Source organism: Phyllostomus hastatus, unplaced genomic scaffold, assembly GCF_019186645.2.
Source record: "Phyllostomus hastatus isolate PE091 unplaced genomic scaffold, TTU_PhHast_1.1 phas_contig_137, whole genome shotgun sequence".
In the NCBI taxonomy this organism is placed as follows: domain Eukaryota; kingdom Metazoa; phylum Chordata; class Mammalia; order Chiroptera; family Phyllostomidae; genus Phyllostomus; species Phyllostomus hastatus.
The window spans coordinates 11559214-11576900 of NW_025333583.1; the positions used below are offsets into that span (position 1 = coordinate 11559214).

Below are 17687 nucleotides of genomic sequence, written 5' to 3' on the forward strand. Positions count from 1 at the left end.
TTATGGCAGGCTGGGGTACCTGGTAGGTGCCGTGGGGTGCAAAGAAGAGTAAGATGGATGACTTCTCCAGAAATTCTACTGTGGTCAGTGAGGTTTGAATCGTCATTATGGTTTTGAAATGCCTTAATATTTCATCACCAAACGAGATTTTTAGAAAAATTATTGAGTTTAGAACAAGTTTTTGTATGGGATCAGAGGCCCTTTAGAATGCCATCTTTCTCATCTAAGACTAGAGAGGGAGTTTGGGGAGAGACTTACGATGAGTCATCTTGTGAAGCCTATTTTGTATTTGTTTTCCTTATTATATGATGAGTAGTTACTTTAACCCTTAGCAGATTTGAATAGTCCAGGCTTTAACATTACTTAGTTTAAGATGAATTGGAATGTCACAGTTTGGATAAAATATAATCAGAATTTCAGAAGCTGGGAGGTTATCTTTAATCCCTTTATTCTGTAGTTGAGGAAATTGAGGACCTTGGTTAAGCAAGGCCTCAGTTGTACAGGTAAGTGTCTTGCTTTTTTGTTCTGTCTTTTAGCACATTGCTTTTGTGAGAAGTGTAGGTGTTCATTATGTTTGTTGAATTGAGTTGGAGAAAAAGTGACAGTGCTAAGACTTCATTCATACCCCAGAGACTAAATTTAATTAAAACAAAACAGTTTTAAAACAGAGTCTTAGGTTTTGGTTTTGACAATTCATTTTATAATGATGAGATCCTCCTTTGCTACTTTTATAGAAGTTGAGAAATATAAGTTCTGTCTGCAATATAAATTTTTAATCCAGGTCTAATTTCCATGGTGCAAAGCTTTTTCTGCTTATCGTGAATTGCGTTGTCATCAACGTTTTCTCCCAGTGTCCCTTAAAACAAACTAAACTAGCCTTGAAGGGCATTTGAGTTTTTTTGAGGGTGTTTCTATATAGTTTTACCTATTGAATATATTTTATGTGGTACCTTTATGTTAGTTTATCCAGCAATTACTATCTAAAACTTAAGTGATATAAGGTGAATGAGTAGAGAGAAATAATAGTTGGATCAAATAATGGTTGATCTCCTTTATAATGAGGAAATTGGAAATGACCTCATAAAATAAAGGTATTAGATTAAGTGATTCCTAAGGTCTAGCTCCAAAATCATAGGATTACATAAATAGTCAAGTGTCGAAGATGAATTGAGAGGAATGGTTAGACATCTTCCACATTTTCAGTTTTTTTTAAACCCGTAGTTCACAATTTATCTTCCAAATGAACCTTGTTATTTGCATTTACTATAAAATATATAATTACTGTAATTAAGGTGGATAATTAGGAAGAACTTGTCAAGTCATGGACATAGTATGTGGTCTATACAGGAGATAAAGAAGCCTGATTTACAGTAATACTTTCTAAAATGAGCTTCTAAATACTTGCACAGATTTTCCTCGGTTCTGTGTGTTTTAAAGCAAAGAGACGGTCATAAATTTTCCTGACAACCATTTATGGGTAATTTTGCCTTATTCTTTATAACATAATCTGCTTTCTTCTATTGGAGTTAAGTTTAAGTTTTTATTTTCTCTCGGCTCCATCATATTAAATCAGACCTTGCAGGTGCTGGTCAGGTTCTGCGAAATATATGTTGGTGTTGCTGACATTAAAAAAATTGTGATTATGCTTTCATAGAATCACAGTTTTGTTTTCTGGTTTGAGGAAAGATGCTGGTTTTTCTGTGGTGAATTATATAGTGTTTCATATATGCTGTGACTTTTTTTATGATAGGTGAAGATGAGCATTTGAATAGCTGTGTTGCTTTTATTATTATTATTTTTTTAGGCAGAACTGAATACTTCTTAACTTACAAAATAATCATTCTTCAGTAAAGGCGTTAATGTTGCACAGATGGTAGCAAAGTACTTTCCTTTGATTTTTTAATAAGGGGCTAGTTTGTCGAAGAGATTTCTCAACTTCTGTTGTGAAACCTATAATAGAGGATAATTTGAAAGGCACACAATGTACATCATTATAACCCTTTGATGTAGATTAATGATCGCTAAATCACATTTCTAATTGCCTCCCTTTTCTATAGTTTATTATTCAATTTTAAGAATAAACTTGGCTAAGCAGCTCCCTGGCAGCGCGTGCACCTCTGTTCCTGGACAGTCTGTGGAGCACTCGGGACTGTTTAAACGCGGAGAGCCAGTCCTCTTCAGTGCCGTCATTGTGAGATTTACTGTGTAGAGGAAGGACCAGTGTTTTTCTTTGTGAAATGAGTATGGTAATTTATCGTGCTTAGAAGCACTCACCCATAAAAACTGTTGTAGCTGTTAATAGTGTGGCTTACGTTCCAACAGTGGGGGCGGTTTTGCTGTTTATAGTCTTAGCTGAGATGTGCTGTGTCAAGTCCAGAACTCACAGCATGTTTGTTGTTGTGGCCCTTGCTTACTTAGGACCATACGCACAATTAAAATACTCTTGACTAAATTTAGTATTATTGAAATTACTGTGTACCTATAAGTTGCACGGATGTTTGCTGCCCGCTGCTTTGTAAGTTACGAAATATGTACACCTGAGTGAAATTTGTGGTCTTTTTAGATTGAATGTGTTGCTGCTACTTACAAGCCTTAAACTTTTTGTTAAATGCCTAATTCTATATTTTGTAAGTTTTATAAGCATCAAAGGCTTCAGGATTTGACTTTTTAGTTGAATGTCATTATCTATATTTAAAATAAGTTAAAAAAAAATAAACACACGCTTTTACAGACTACCAGAGGATAAACCTTTAGTCTTTGTAACCCGCAGTCTTTCTTAAAAGGTAATCCTGGTAACATTTCATTTTGACCTTTTCTCTAGACTTGAGATTATATCAGAAATGGCTTAGTTAGAAATCTACTTACCACTGCAGAGGAAGACCTTGTTGAATTTAGACAGTAAGTCTCTGTGTGAGTGGATGTACCTCATTCTGTTTGTTATGATTTCCAAGGTCCTGGCCTAGCAGCACTTTGGAACCAGGTGAAGGTCAGCTTGGATGTTAGAAAGGATGTGGGAGGGTTTGCCCTTCTCCATACACTCTTGCTTTCAGCTGGGTTCATCAGTCACTGTCTTTCCAGTGCAGTTCTTCTGTTTTTCTCCCAGGAGTAGGGGGTGGCTTCTTCGGAGTGGAGTGGAGCGTGACCGAATTCCTTGGCGAGGCAGGGGTCGTGTCTTTGTAATTTTTACTAAGATAAATACTAATTACTTGTTTTCAAAATGCACTGTTTTTTTTCCTTTCTTTTTTTAACCTGTCTAAAGTACTGTCTTGGCAGATCTATTTATAAAGATAGTACTTTTACACCCAAGCAACATGAGGTAGAAGAATAGATAGAAGACTTGATTTTGAGATTTTAGTTTACTAATTTTCTAGTGTACTATTAACTCTGAATGGATAAAATAATAAAACAGTGTTCTGTGTGAAGAGAAATGTCTGTGTAACACCTTGGTTGTGAAAGACATGCATATTTCCTGAACAGTGGGTGTTACCAGTTCTTAGGAATAAGACACCATGGCTTTCTTCTTACGATGACTTAGTTTTAGAACTTGGTTCGTTAAAATTTTTCTTCAGATCCTGTCATGTAAGAAAAGCTCCACACAAAGTTCTTTTCAGCTTGAATAGGGAGTGACCTCTGAGGAGAAAAACAAAGCGTAATTCAGGTACCGGTCTTTGCCGTGTATGATGTGCTCCCATGTATTATGCACACCCATGATTTTGGCCCAAACTTTCAGGAAGAAACTTTATTTTTAATTTTTAAATTAAATTCTTTATTTACTTATATTTCATACTTGGTTTTTGTATTATAAAGGAATGCTAGCATTTATTTTGAATGCTAGCATTTATTTTTGAACATATTATGGTACGAGAAGTTTTATGTAACATAATTACAAAACACAAAAACAGATACATATTATAGTACAAGAGATTTTATGTAACAAATAAAATTACAAAACACAGGAACAGATACAAGGTATTTCAGGTTTTACCCTTGTATAAGGCCCATCCTTATTTTTCCTTCAAAAATGTGGGCAAAAAGTGTGCATGCATTACACATGGCAAAATACGGGTAGTTTCCTTTTTCTTTCTTTTTTGTTTTTCTTTTGTTTCTTTTTTTTTTTTTAAAGTATAGAGCAAAGAAAACATGTCCTAAGTGTCCCAGTTAGAGGAGATTATTATTGTCAGTGTTAATTGGAGAGTGAATATCAGGCCCTGTGAAATTACTGCTTAGTCATCGTTCCGCCTGCAAGGTGGCTGTGGTGGTGGCTTCCCTGCCTTTCCAGGTGTTGCTTCTGCCCCTGAAACGGCCTTTTGGTAACCCAGTGGCTGTGGAGAGGAGAGCACTGGGCTGTGTTAGGAGGCTCCCCCTTTACCTCCCGTTTAACCTTTCTTTCTTCATCTTTAAACTGACAGAATGGACGAGTGATCCCTCAAGATAACTTTTTAGCCCTTAAAATGAATTCTAACCTCCCTCGTGTAAATACTCGTCAAGATTTAAGGAAGGATATAAAATAATTTATTCATCAGTTCTCTGAATATTAAGTATAAGTTCATCACTGTGCTCATGGCCTGGGTTGGTTTTACCTGTCTGTCTGGGGGGGTGCAAGGGGAGAATTTGAAGGACTATTTTTAGAAGCAAAATGTATGCGCTTAGAGGCAAAAACAAAGTGAAAGAACTTGAAGGGGTCACTTAGTGGAATGAAAGTGGAGTGCTGGTTGTACAGTTCCCTCGCTGGCAGTTTCTTGAGCATCTGTTAATGGGCAAGATTGGTAGGTCTAAAACTCACTACACACAGAGATTTTAATGCACAGTGCAAGCAAGGAGAACTCACTTCGCCTGTGTGTCTCCTTGACTGTCTCACTGCCACACCACAGCACCACTTCACTGCAGACACCAGGTGTGGGGCTTTCACACGCAACGAGCCATTCGGTGACACCAGCTGGGTGTCCTGCAGGGTCCCCGGTTCGGACCCTGTCTACCTGGAGATGGCATCAGATCTCAGGTTAGGAGCTCGGTCCCACAGACTGTCCTTTCCCTGACCCCAGAACCTTCTTGGGCTGATTAATTTGCTAGAGTAATTCACAGAGCTCAGGAAAACATTGTACTTACTACATAACTGGCTCATTACAAAAGGATGTGATTTAGGAAGAGCCAGATGGAAGAGATGCACAGGGCAAGGTGTGTGGGAAGGGGTATGGAGCTCCCATGCCCTCTCTGGGCACATGACTCTTCCAGCACCTTCACCTGTTCCCCAGCTCCCCAGGAAGCTCCCTGAGCACAGTCCTTTAGGTGTTTGTAGAGGCTTTCGTACATCGGTGAGATGGAGTAAGTCATTGGCCATTGGTGATTGATTCAGCCTCTAACTGCTCTCCCCTCTTGGAGGTCACGGGGTGGGACTGAAAGTTCCTGCCCTCTAATCCTGGTTGGTTTCTCTTACACCAGTTTTGTTTTCATTTGTTTAATTTATGTAATAAATATATGAGAGAACATTCTTTTTTTGTAGCTGATATAAGTGGTATAAAGTGTGTAGGGTAAAACATGAAAATATTTCCTCTTTTCCCTCAACCACAAAGCATAGATTCCTTTTTTTCAGAAGGATTGTTTTCATTGTTTAACCATCTCATTTTTATTTTCTGAATTTATGAAAATACTTGACTATAAATGTAACAGAATTTTTAAAATATAAATGGGATTTTACCACACTTAGACATGTCTTCAAAGTCTTTGCATGTTAATTAATTATATAGTGGTTAGCTAAGATTTTGTAATATAATGCTCCATACTTAACTCATCCCAGCTGATGAACGCTGACTTTTTCCCTCATTCATGCTACTACAAACATTGCCGTGATTAACGTTCTTACACATCCCTGGCAGGCACGTGCATGAACATTTTGTATGTTTTATAAGATAGATTACTAGAGGTGCAATTCCTTTGTGAAAGGGTATATGCATTTAAAATTTGCAAATATTTTATCATATTTTCTTTGAAATACCTGGATTTGATTTGCAAATCTTTTAGCAGGTTTGTATCTTTGATCATAATTGGCAAAGGGCCCATCATGGATTCTTTTACATGCTTTTACGAGCTTGGGAAATTGAATGTTTTTGTAATAAGCAGAAATTGACCTGCCCCCCCCCCCCCCGCCAAGGAGATACTACCACATCTGTCAGAGTTGCTTGCCGGAGACAGCCCTGAGAAATGGCCTGGATGAGGGGCAGCTGGGCCCCGCCTCCTTGGTTCACCCTGTGAGGACCTGCAGGGATGCTCAGGGCCCCGGGCAGATCGTCTCTGTGGTCACGGTGCTGACGTTCTCTGGGTGCATTCAGTGGTGTAAGGCAGACACACGGGAATCATCCTTGTCACCTCCTCCTTGTGTGTTCTTTTGTCACCTGATCCTATGAATTTTAGCTCCTAAATACTTTTCGAATAAATCTACTTTTTTTCTCTATCGCCACCTCCCTAGTCTCTTATCTTCTACTTACACCCCCACTTTGGCCTCTTAACATTTATTCTTGCGTCTACTCTTGCCTTCTTCCAATCTGTTTTCCTATACTCAAGCCAAGAGTGATGATCTTTTAAAAACACAGAGGCAGTCTTGCCACCTGACTTAAGTAGAACATTTTATTGGTTTTCTGTTGCTCTTAGCATAGGTATCAGAGTCTTTAACATTGCCAGCAGGACTATTCATGGCCTGGTTATAGCCCATTTTTATAGTCTCATCATTATACCACTTTCTTCCTTGGTCTCTGCAAGGCAGGTATACTGGCTGTCATTAGTTCCTTAAGTATATAAACAAACATAAGCCCTATTGCAACTTTAAACGTTTTATCATCTTTCCTTGCCTCTTACTTTAGTTAATAGTCCTTCAGATTATATATCTCATACTTTTTACCATATCTACTGCTACAATCCTTGCTAAAGCCACTGTGATCTTAATCTTGGATGATAGCCATGTAATGGTCACTGGGTCCCCTCCCCCTTTCCTTTCTAGAGTTCCTCCTTTGCATAGCAGCTGGAGTGGTCATTCATTCTAAAGTGTAAAGCCTTATTTCTCTTCCCTGAATTGAGGCTCAGTGAGATGCAGCTTGCTTTACATGAATTGTAAGCTCTCACTCATTTATTCAGCAAGCTTACTGAGCCCACGTGCCAGACACTATACACACTGGGGCTTTGGCAGAGTACAGATGTGAATATGTGCCTTTAGAGAGCTTATATTCTGATGGGAAGGGAAAGACAAGACACAAAAACCAAAAGTACGAATGAAATAAGTAGGAGGGGAGGATTTTTAAGTTTAATTGGGATGTTAGGCATAAGGGATCATCTCACAAAAAAAGCGACATTTGAGCAATGACCAAAAGTAGGTGAGAGAATGAGCCATGCAGCTATTTGGGGAAGAGTTTTCTGGGAAAGGGTCAGTCAGGGCGCAGGCCCTGAGGCAGAAGTGTGCTCCTATATGTGAGGAGCAGCAGGGAGGCTGAGTGCTGGGCATGGTGAGTAAGGAGAGGAGGGGAGGGGAGGGGAGGGGAGGAAGGTGAGGAACGTGAGGAGTATCTGGTTGTTGCTGGGCTTGTGCTCAGCTACTAAGATTTTAGTTTTTATTCAGTCAGATTGGGAGGTTTTGGTGGCTGGAGGGTTATAGTGACATGGTCTGACCAGTTATAAGAGGATTGTTGGCTGCAGTGTTAAGAATAGACTTCTGGGGAATGAAGCAAAGACGTAATTAGGGAGGTGACTTAGGAGGCTATTGTAATAATCTAGTGAGATGACAGTGTGTTACACCAGGATACCAGGAGGGTGTAAGAAGCTGTCAGATTTTGGATATGTTTGGGAGGTAGAACTGATAGAACTGTATTTTGCATTAAGGGATATGAGAGAGACAAGTAGAGGCAAATTTGACTCTCAGATTTTTGTCCTAGGCAACTAGACTGTGGAATGTCCCATTAGGAGTGGTGATAGCAGCCATCTTTGCTTTGTTCTTGATAATAGGAAGGTAATAGGAACAAAATAGTGGATTTAGTCTTTCAGAATTAGCATGATACTGTGTGTGTGCATATTTTTAAAAAGATTTTATTTATTTATTTTTAGAGAAAGGGGAAGTTAGAGAGAAAGAGAGGGAGAAACATCAATGTATGTTTGCATCTCATGTGTCCCCATGTTACAGGGTGCGGCCAAGAGGGGGGACCCCAATTGGGCATTTAAAATGGGGTCCAGAACTTAAGGTGTCCAGGAGATTTTAAGATGTCTTCATCCCCCCACCCAGGGTGTGGGTTGGGGGAAGGGACAAATGGAGCAGGGCCATTGAGATCTGTTTTGCATAGCAACAGCCTTGCAGCTACCCTCTGGCGTGGTCATTTAACATATCTATAGCCTTTGGCTGGTTGCTTAGGTATGTTAAATAGCTGTGATCATTTCTGAGCCAGGGGAATGGAAGTAACTTCCCCACCAACACGTGACTGGGGGCAGATCCCCCAAGCTACAGCGCCTGCGTGGGAGCTCGGAGAAGATTGGCTCCAGGACATGGGGCCACGCCTGCCCAGACTCAAGATGGCAGCCCAGTAAAGCTGGAAGGATACGAGTTCTGGCATGTGAAGCCGAGTGTGGGAGGAGTTGGAAATGAGGCTGCAGAGAAAGATTGGCCGCGGGGATTTAAAACCCAAACTTGGTGGCCATTGAAGGAGAACCATGCTGCTTTGAGAAGGAGATCCATGCGCAGCCCTGAGGAGGTGAACCATGCGCAGCCCTGAGAGAAGAGAGAACCATCGGCTTTAGCAGAATGGGGAGGACCTCGGCCATTGAGAGGAGAACCATGCTGCTTTAGGAAGGAGAGCCATGCACAGCCTTGAGGAGGAGAACCGTGGTGCTTTAGGAAGGAGAACCATGCTGCCTTGAGAAGGAGAGCCATGCGCATCCCTGAGAAGGAGAGCCATGCGCATCCCAGAGAGAGATAACCATGTGGCTTTGGCAGAGTAGAGATTCCCACAGCCCTGAGGAGGGAGAACCACGCGGCCTTGACAGAGTGGAGACTCCCGTGGCCCTGGGAGAGAGGACCATGTGCCTGTGCCAGAGTGGGGACCCCCGCAGCTTTAGAAGGGGGAACCACCACCTGGTTTTAGCAGAGATCCCGGCGACTCAGCCGAGGGTGCCGGGAACCCAGGGAGGTCTCCCAGTCGAGATGGAAGACTAACTAAGAACCAGAGGACTGCCTGAGCCATGGACCTCTATTTCCTTTCCTGAGATACGGTAGTCTGGACTGGGAAAAGGGGGAAGGAAGGAAGGACTGTGACTCTGTTTGTGGGTGTTTTGGGGGACTTTGGGATTTTTGATGAAGACATTAGGTCACTACCTGAAGTCTGTATAGCATTAAATAAACATTTCCTTTCCTTTTCACAAATCTCTGGCATTGAGAGACGTCTTTCCTCTGGCGGCGGACATAACGGACCCGGGGCCTTCTTTCAATAATAGTATATTGTCTCAGGCCCCCCCCTTGTTTGTTCTGTAACACCCAGCTGGGGACCTGGGCTGCAACCCAGGCATGTGCCCTGACTGGGGATTGAACCCGTGACTGTTTGGGTCACGAGCCGGCACTCAATCCACTGAGCTACACCAGCCAGGGCCGCCTGTGTATATTTTTGTAGATGGCTCCGCATCAGGCTGAAGTTGCCTTCTTTCCCTAATTTGTTCTTTTTACAGATCATGAATGGCTATTGTATTTTGTTTTCATTATTTATTAAGAAAATCACATAGTTTTCATTTAGTTTGTTGATACTGTAAATTATATTAATTGATTTTCAAAAGTTAAAAAAAATTAACCATCAGTTAACGTCTTAAATTTTTTGACTACTGCTTATTCCGTATCTGCATATTTAGTAATTTAATACATCTTTTCTCCATGGCTCTTTTAACCACCAGCATACTGTATGCTCTGCTCCCTTACTCATATGATCTGGTCATCCCCAGTGGAACATGAGTTCCCTGTTTTGTTTTCTGGTGTACACCCGGACCCTAGAACATTATAGGGACTAAAGTGGGGTTCTGTAAATACTTGAATACTTGTTGAATGACCGAATATCTGTGCTTAACGGAGTTCATAGTGTAGGAGTGGAGAAAGAACACAAGTAAAGTGTGTGATACATTTTAGGAAAACCGTAAACAAAATTCTTTGGGAGCTCAAGATGGGAGAGATTAAGTCCATGTAACAGATTTCTTTTCTCTTTTTCTACCAGATTTAAAAGAAGATACATCCGGGAAAAGTTTATTTCATGATGCAGAAAGCAAGAAGAATTCAATAAAAATGTGGTTTAGTCCGCGAAGTAAGAAGGTCAGATATGTTGTAAGTAAAATCTCCGTGCAAACCGAGCCTCACAAGATAAATGATGAAAATGCTCAGCAGGCCTCCGCATATGAGTATGTTTCCACAAGTCCTCCAGTGGATGTTTCTGTGAGGGCTAAAAAGTCTTCTGCAAGACCTGGAAAAAGACAGAAAAAGAAAATTTTAACCAAAATCAACCAGGAATGGAATTTAGAGGCAGACAAAAAAGATGGTGAACTTGACTCCAAAGAGGAATCTAAGGAAAAGCTGGTATCTTTCTGTATCCAGCCAACCATCATTGCCAGCCCTCAGAGAAATGGTGAAATAGACTTGCTAGCCAGTGGCTCTGTAGCAGAAGATGAATGTTTGGGAAGTTTAACCGAAGTCTCTTTACCATTGGCTGACCATATAGAGTCTCCAGAAATTGAGAGCAGGGATGAAGTAGTGACTCCTGAGAAGAATCCCTGTGAGAATGATCTTACGCCTAAAAAACCCGTGCCTGGAGGTCATAAAGGAAAACGTGGGTGTCGCAGGAGACTGCCCAGTCCCGCGTCTAAGAGATGCAGGAGCAGCACTGCCAGCACCGGTAGAGATGTTGTGGAGCAAACGGCGCTCTCCGAAAACATCCCGAGGCCTGGCCCTTCCTTGCCACCTTCAAGGAAACGTAAAGTTGGTGACACAGCAAGGAGGAAAAACAGTAGTGTGTTAGATGAGTCCATCAGCTCTTCACCAGGCACGCCACCTTCTGCACTGAGCAGTACGAGTCTCAGACGGATGCTGCCCAGCCCCTCAGCCATGAGGCTTTCGCCCAGTAGTAACCTTACGGCTGTGAAAAGAAATCATAAGGGAGAGACTTTGCTCCATATTGCTTCAATTAAGGTAGGAAGCTTACTTTGAAGTACAGTTTCAGAAAGAGACCAAGTATTAAACAATTCCTTTGGCGTTTGTGAAAAATGAGACCAGTTTACTAGGAAAATTAATCTACCACAGGTGTGATACCCTTAAAGATCAAACGAGAAGTAAAATTCATAGGGGCTGCATGCCCATCTCAGTAACAGCAGTGGCCCCTGGGCCCCAGGAACATGATCTTGCGGGAGAAAAACCCGTACTTTAATATTTTAGCTTCTACTCTGGCAAGTGCTTTCATTTTCGCCTGTTCCATAATGGTTCTGTTCAGTTTTCACCACACTGTTTTATGAACGTAGATAATCGCCGAGTTACTGCTGGCAGCATGTCTTTCCTAGGAAGAGAGCTAGGGGCATAGGGAGAGGTGGCACGCTTCTGTGTATTTGACACCCCCGGGGGCACTGGCGGAATTCTTCGCGAGGCTGAAAGTTGCGAGCCGAGTGTTTCTCTGGTGACCGCGGCACTGGGCTGTGAGAAGTGGCTCCTGTGGTTCACCGCAGAGGAGCTTCTCTGTGCCCTGCGGCCCGCAGTTCCTTTTCCTGGCCTCGTCATTGAAGTTCATTCTCTTTACTGATTGCCTCCACTCCTGGGGTGTGGCAGTGTTTGTTTTGTGGGACCTGGCGGGTTTGGGGAGCTGAGGTGGTTGGTCTTTGAAACGGACACGGGCACTGCACGTGTGGAGGAGCAGTTAGTGCCATAGCTTTATAGACTTGGTTAGAAAATATGACACGGGGAAATAATTTTAGTGCTAAATTAAGATAGGTGTTGTGACCTTCCTCTACATTCTTTGGGCAGTCCTTGGGTCTTTGGTATGGGTGGGGAACTTGGGAAGCCTGGAAGGAACCAACCCCTCCATGAGGCTGGTGACATAAAACCTCTGGGAAGAACATGGAGTAGACATTGAGTCCAGGGGGCCCGGTGTTTGTGTGTGGAGAAAGAGGAAAGCACAAAAGTGAATTCTCCCAACTGTCAATGTTTTATTATTTTCTTGCTTTATCTTCCAGTAAAGGGTGGATGTAGAATACTCTGTACCTGATGCACATAGGGGGAGAACCTGAAATATGACCACATGTTCAGAATTACATGTCCTTTGAACAACTTGAATTTTCGGAGTTAGCTCTGGTTACATTTTAGTTTGATTTTTGCAAAGCATGTTTAAAAAAAACTCAGACTATATATATTTTTGTCTTCTTATAATATTTATATGCATAATATATACACATAAGCTGTTATAAATCTTAACATTATAATGTTATTAATGCTTCATAGACATAAGTAGTTGGCATAATAATAATTATCTTCTATTCATTTTTCTGAGTAATACATAAGAAGGTGGCTGCTTTTGTTTTTACATTTTGCTTTTTGGGAATTATTTTCAGACCACCAGGTAAGCATCCACTTAACACTGGTAGAAAATTTTCTTTTAACTGTGAGAATAATTTATCTTTGTTAATGAGGATCTCTAGGACCTAGAGCCTGGGCCAGGGTTTGGCAAACGATCTCCTAAAAGGGCAGTTAGAGTAACTATTTCCAGCTTCGCAGGTCAGCTCTGATGACTGTTCAGCTCTGCTGCGGTAGTGCGAGAGCAGCCACAGGCACCATGTGAACTGATAAAACATGACCTACAAAACCGGGTGCCTGGCCCGCAGGCCGGCTGCAGTTTGCCTTCCCCTGGCGGAGGTCATGGAAAAAAGCAACAATAGAATCTTTTTTTTTTTAAATGCAACTTACAAACTTTATTTAACAAAAGTAACATGTAAAGCCAAACAGGCACTTTAAGAGTTAACTAGAAGAAATTTTAAACAGCTTACAGAAACCTACTTGCAGTTGCATTTAACTGAGCTCTATTGCTGTGAAGAATACAGCTCATGCACAGGTATGGATGAACGATTTGTACATTTTTCAAGTGTTCACTGAATACTACCTTATATACACATACACATTAAATTTGAAAAGATTTAATTGACGATCCCCAGATGTACTTCATTTTTGTTGATCTTTTGGAAGAGGTCATCTAAAGAGAAGGATATGTGGTTCTGGCTCATGAATCGTGTAATGAACCCACCCAAGACTCCGTTGGACACCAGGTCTCCTCCACTCCTCTTCAGACATCAGATGGGTTTTGGGTACTCACTTGTTTGGAAAGTTCTCTGGGTGACATGACATGCCGGGATTCGTAGTGCTCGTCGAAGTATTTGTCTGCGTAGTAGATCTGTTTGTGGGCCATCCTGCCAGAAGGTGGGCGGCGCAAAGAGGGAGAGATGGGGCAGGAAGGATGGATGAGACCCAGTGCAGCTGCCTTCTGGATCGAGGTAACGACTCAACTGCCACTAACAGTAGAGTCTTAAAACAGGAAAAAATGGTGGCATGAAGCTGCTTGTGAATTTTCTCTGTGGAAGATTGTTTCATACAAGGTTTGTCAGGCTGTCAGGTTACTGAGAGTCTTGCCAGCGTTAGAGTTGCCCGTTTTGATTCTCTTGAGCTTATCAAATGCTCTTATTGTCATTAGTTGGCGGGTTCTGATATAGTACACTTACGAAAAACTTAATTGATTTCTATTGTTTTAAATCACTATTTAACAAGTGTCTCTTTAAAAAATTTGTTATGAGTTGAATGTACACTCCCTATGCAGCTCGATTTTAATAGAACAAATACTTGAAAGAAACTCAGTGGATTTATTTGTATGTTTTTCTTTTTATAAATAATATTTATTTCATTTTTTTACCCTATTTTTTTAATTTGCAGCTGAATATGAATAATTTGTACTAGGAAACTAAATATTGCAGTTCTGCTATCTTACTTTGTGGTTTGTACCCATCTACTTGAGAAAAGTATTAGAGGGGACTCTGAAGTTAAAACTACTGTAAAATGAACAGAGAAAGGGGAGAGAGCTTCTGCGGCTGAATAGTGAATATAGATTTGATGACCTTTCAGACAGCCAAAGCAAATAAGGGGAAATACCATGTTTTTTGCTGTCAAAGATAGATTTTTGTCATTGTTGTTTATAGTTGTTATTTTTCCTTAAAGTGTATCGGCAGACTGGCGTTTTCCACATTCCCATTGTCCCCTCAGATTGGAAGTCATGGTCGCATGATGCATGCTTGGTGAGCACACCGAGGGCGGAAGACCCTGCAGCAGTCTGGGTATTCTCTCAGGCTAGGTCGCTCCCTTTGCCGCAGTGAAGCTTGACAGAATGATCTCTGACCTTGGTACCGTTGTTAACCAAAGTCGTCAGTGTCTTGCTTCAGACCTACCTCTAGACATCTTTGTTGGCCACAACCTTTTCATAGCTACCACCCCAGTGGAAGCCACTTGTCTTTTCTTGCCTTGACCACCTGTGTTAATTTCCTGTTGGTTGTAACAACAAATTCCTACAAACAGTGACTTAAACTGGGCAAGTTTGTTTTCTTAGCTCAGAAATCTGATACGGGTCTTACCAGGCTGAAGTCACTTGGTCAGTTATGTTAGTTTCTGGAGGCTCCACGACAAAATCCATTGTTTGATTATTTGATTTGCTCCAAGGAACTTCTTGTTCCCTGTGGTTGTAAGATTGAGATCCTGTTTTCTTGCTGCAGTCAGCTAAGGAGCTTTCTTAGGTTCTGGAGACTGTCACAGTTCCTTAGTTTGTGCCTCCTTTCCTCTGTCTTCAAAGCCAGCAACAGAGAGTGGAGTCCTGGCATCATCTCCCTGACCTAGCCAGGAAATGCACACTGCCTTTGCCGACTCCCATGGTGACACCCGACTCCCATGGTGACACGGGGGCCACCCTGGCAGTGCAGGAGAATCTCTTCCCTCTAGGATCTGGACCCTTCAGCTCATTGCAGAGTCCCTATGGTCATGTAAGGTAACATGCAAGTTCTGGGGATTGCGGCATAGACTATTTATTTATTTATTTATTTATTTATTTTGGTGTGGGGAGGAGGTCATTATTCCAGCCACACCATGAAGCATTTTCTTGCCCCGCTTTTTTGCATTCAGATCTCTCTTTGACAGACATGGTAATCTACCTAAGTTAGAACTTGTTTCTCTGCTGCCTACCAGTCACTCCCTGGCCCACTTGAAATGAAATCCACAGGCCTTCCCATGCCTGCACAGCACTGTGAGCCTCCTCCTTCGGGTTTCTGCTCAACTGCCACTCCTTCAGAGAGACCTTTCCTGCCTTCTCTGAAACAGCAGCCCTGGCCATCCCCCAGCTTGTTTTGTCCTTCTTCCTGTAACTATTATTTCCTGACAGTACTGTAGATTTCTTTGTTTTCTCTCTTTAGAGAACAGGAATTCTCTTTGTTCATTTTTTATATCTTCAATATCTAGAACATTGCCTGGCACATAATAGGATGATATTTGTTGAATAAATGAGTGAATTTTCCACTCAGCCATGATCTGAACCCCATCCGCTGTCACACTGAACTTTAACCTTCTCAATTATTCAGAAGCATTCAACACTTTCATGTGTTCCTTTCTCTGCCTCTCACAGCCTTTCCTCTGCAGCCTTCTCTTTTCTGTCCTGGTCTGTTGTACCTAACCTCAAAGCTTAGCTCAGGTCTTAGTAAGTTCTCCCCCACCCCCACCCCCAGAATTCCCAGCGTTAGTTCCTTCTCTATGGGGACATTATTTTGTGTACACTTACATTCACTTAGCTTTCTGATTATAATATGACTCCTCAATTAAATTTTGTGGTTTTCCAGTATATATTCTTCATTTAAAATTTAATTTCAAAATATGAATAACAACTTCGTATTTCAAAAATAAAAACTGAAGTATTTACACTAGAAAGCTCGCTTCCATTTCTGTCCGAGCCACTATTGTGGACAAGTCCTTCCTGCTAACCACCCTTCTTATTTTCTTGTGTATCGTTTGTGAATTTATGCAAATAAGCAGATGGCCGCCATATTAGTACACACGTTTTGTACACATTTATGGTAGCATAGCTTGCCATGAGTTTTCATTATTTAACCTAGTTCCTTACTGATGGATGCCTGTTTTTCTTTCTTTTGCTTTTATAAACAGTACAGTAGTAAGCAATCTTTGTTTCCTATGTGAGCAGGTATATCTTTAGGGTACATTCCTGGAAGTGGGACTTCTGGATTAATGTAAAACACCTGTTATCTTGTTTACCTTGGCAGTAGAAGGATCTCATGAAACATCCAAATTGCCTAAATATTCAGGCTGCCGGAATGTAGACAGATCTTCAGCAGATAGATGCTGTCTGGACTGTCAGTTCTCGTATCCTTTTCCCCTCAGGGTCATGGGTGCACAGGCCAGCTTGCTAGTTTTTAGTTTGGGGGAAGTTCAGCATTACTCGGATGAAACCTGCACAGGACTGTTCTTGAATACCTTGATTGTACTTTTATTTTGTTCCACTATAGGAGTGTCGTGAACATTCTCCTTTAACCAGAATAGAAGTTGGGACTGTTAGGCTTTTATTCCCTATCTTTCTCTTAGGCTCTTAACCATTTTACCTACGGTTAAAATGCTACTAAAAATATGTAATAAATGAGAGATTTTATGAGAAAGCATTATACCTAAGTAGAAACTAAGATGTATACTCATATTGTTTATTCTTCTGATTTAATGAAAAAATGCCTCAGTATTTGATATTTCTCTACACATAAAGAAAATTTTGATTTGTTACTCTATTGTGTCACCTTTGCTGGAGAATTTGTAGGTGCTGGGAAAAACCTCCCAAGGTTCTCTAGTATAGATACTTAAAATGGTAGTGATCACTCACAGTTCATGTCACAGCAGTGAATGTATTATGAAATACAAGAAAGGCTCGAAGTTGGCATGTCATATGATGTATTTATTATGCAGACATAACGGATAATATTTTGAAGGCAACTCACAAGGCATGATGTGCTCAACATAACCAAGGCGATGAGGCTCTCCTGGGTGGAGAGAGAGTCCCTGGCGAGGAGCCTCCTTCGGGGTTTGACTTTGTGATGCATTATACTTCAAGGCAGTCGTGTTACATTGTGTGTGAAGTTGCTTTATTGCAGTTCCTTCATACTAGCTTCCTGAGACAGTGGCGAAGGACTCAGAAGCAAACTGGCATCTGTGGTATTTTCAAGATTTTAATTTCTAGAACACCTCTGGAGTCAGTACCCATTTTCCCCTCTGTCTGTCACCCTCCACCTCTGTAATACCAGGAACTGACCTTGCGAAGACTGGTTGTGAGAATCTTCTGTGGAATATTTTATTCGGTAAACTCTGGTTCGGAAACCAGGGAAATGTTTAATGTATTTTAGAGTTTCATTCCAGATGACTGGATTTTCTTTTTAATGACATCTAGTTGCTAAAAGAAGTTGTAGGTACTTGGTCAGTTCATATATGTGGAAAGCTTAACCATTTTGGGTAACTCATTATTATTATTATTGCATTTAACCATAATGTCCTGTACTACTTTTATAAAGATGTTTATTTTTATTTATTTATTTATTTTTTAAGATTTTATTTATTTATTTTAGAGAGGGAA

The 17687-nt window shown here is 41.1% G+C and overlaps 1 protein-coding gene and 1 pseudogene across 2 annotated transcripts in view; one reads left to right on the forward strand and one right to left on the reverse strand.

Moving 5' to 3' along the window:
* Positions 1-17687, forward strand: part of BARD1 (BRCA1 associated RING domain 1) — a 66486-nt gene that overhangs the window by 17987 nt on the left and 30812 nt on the right. For both annotated transcript variants that reach the window (XM_045854731.1, XM_045854738.1), the window contains one exon: positions 10224-11188. In XM_045854731.1, the coding sequence (XP_045710687.1) occupies positions 10224-11188 (965 nt within the window). The remainder of the gene's footprint in view (positions 1-10223; positions 11189-17687) is intronic.
* Positions 13199-13442, reverse strand: LOC123829222 (annotated as a pseudogene).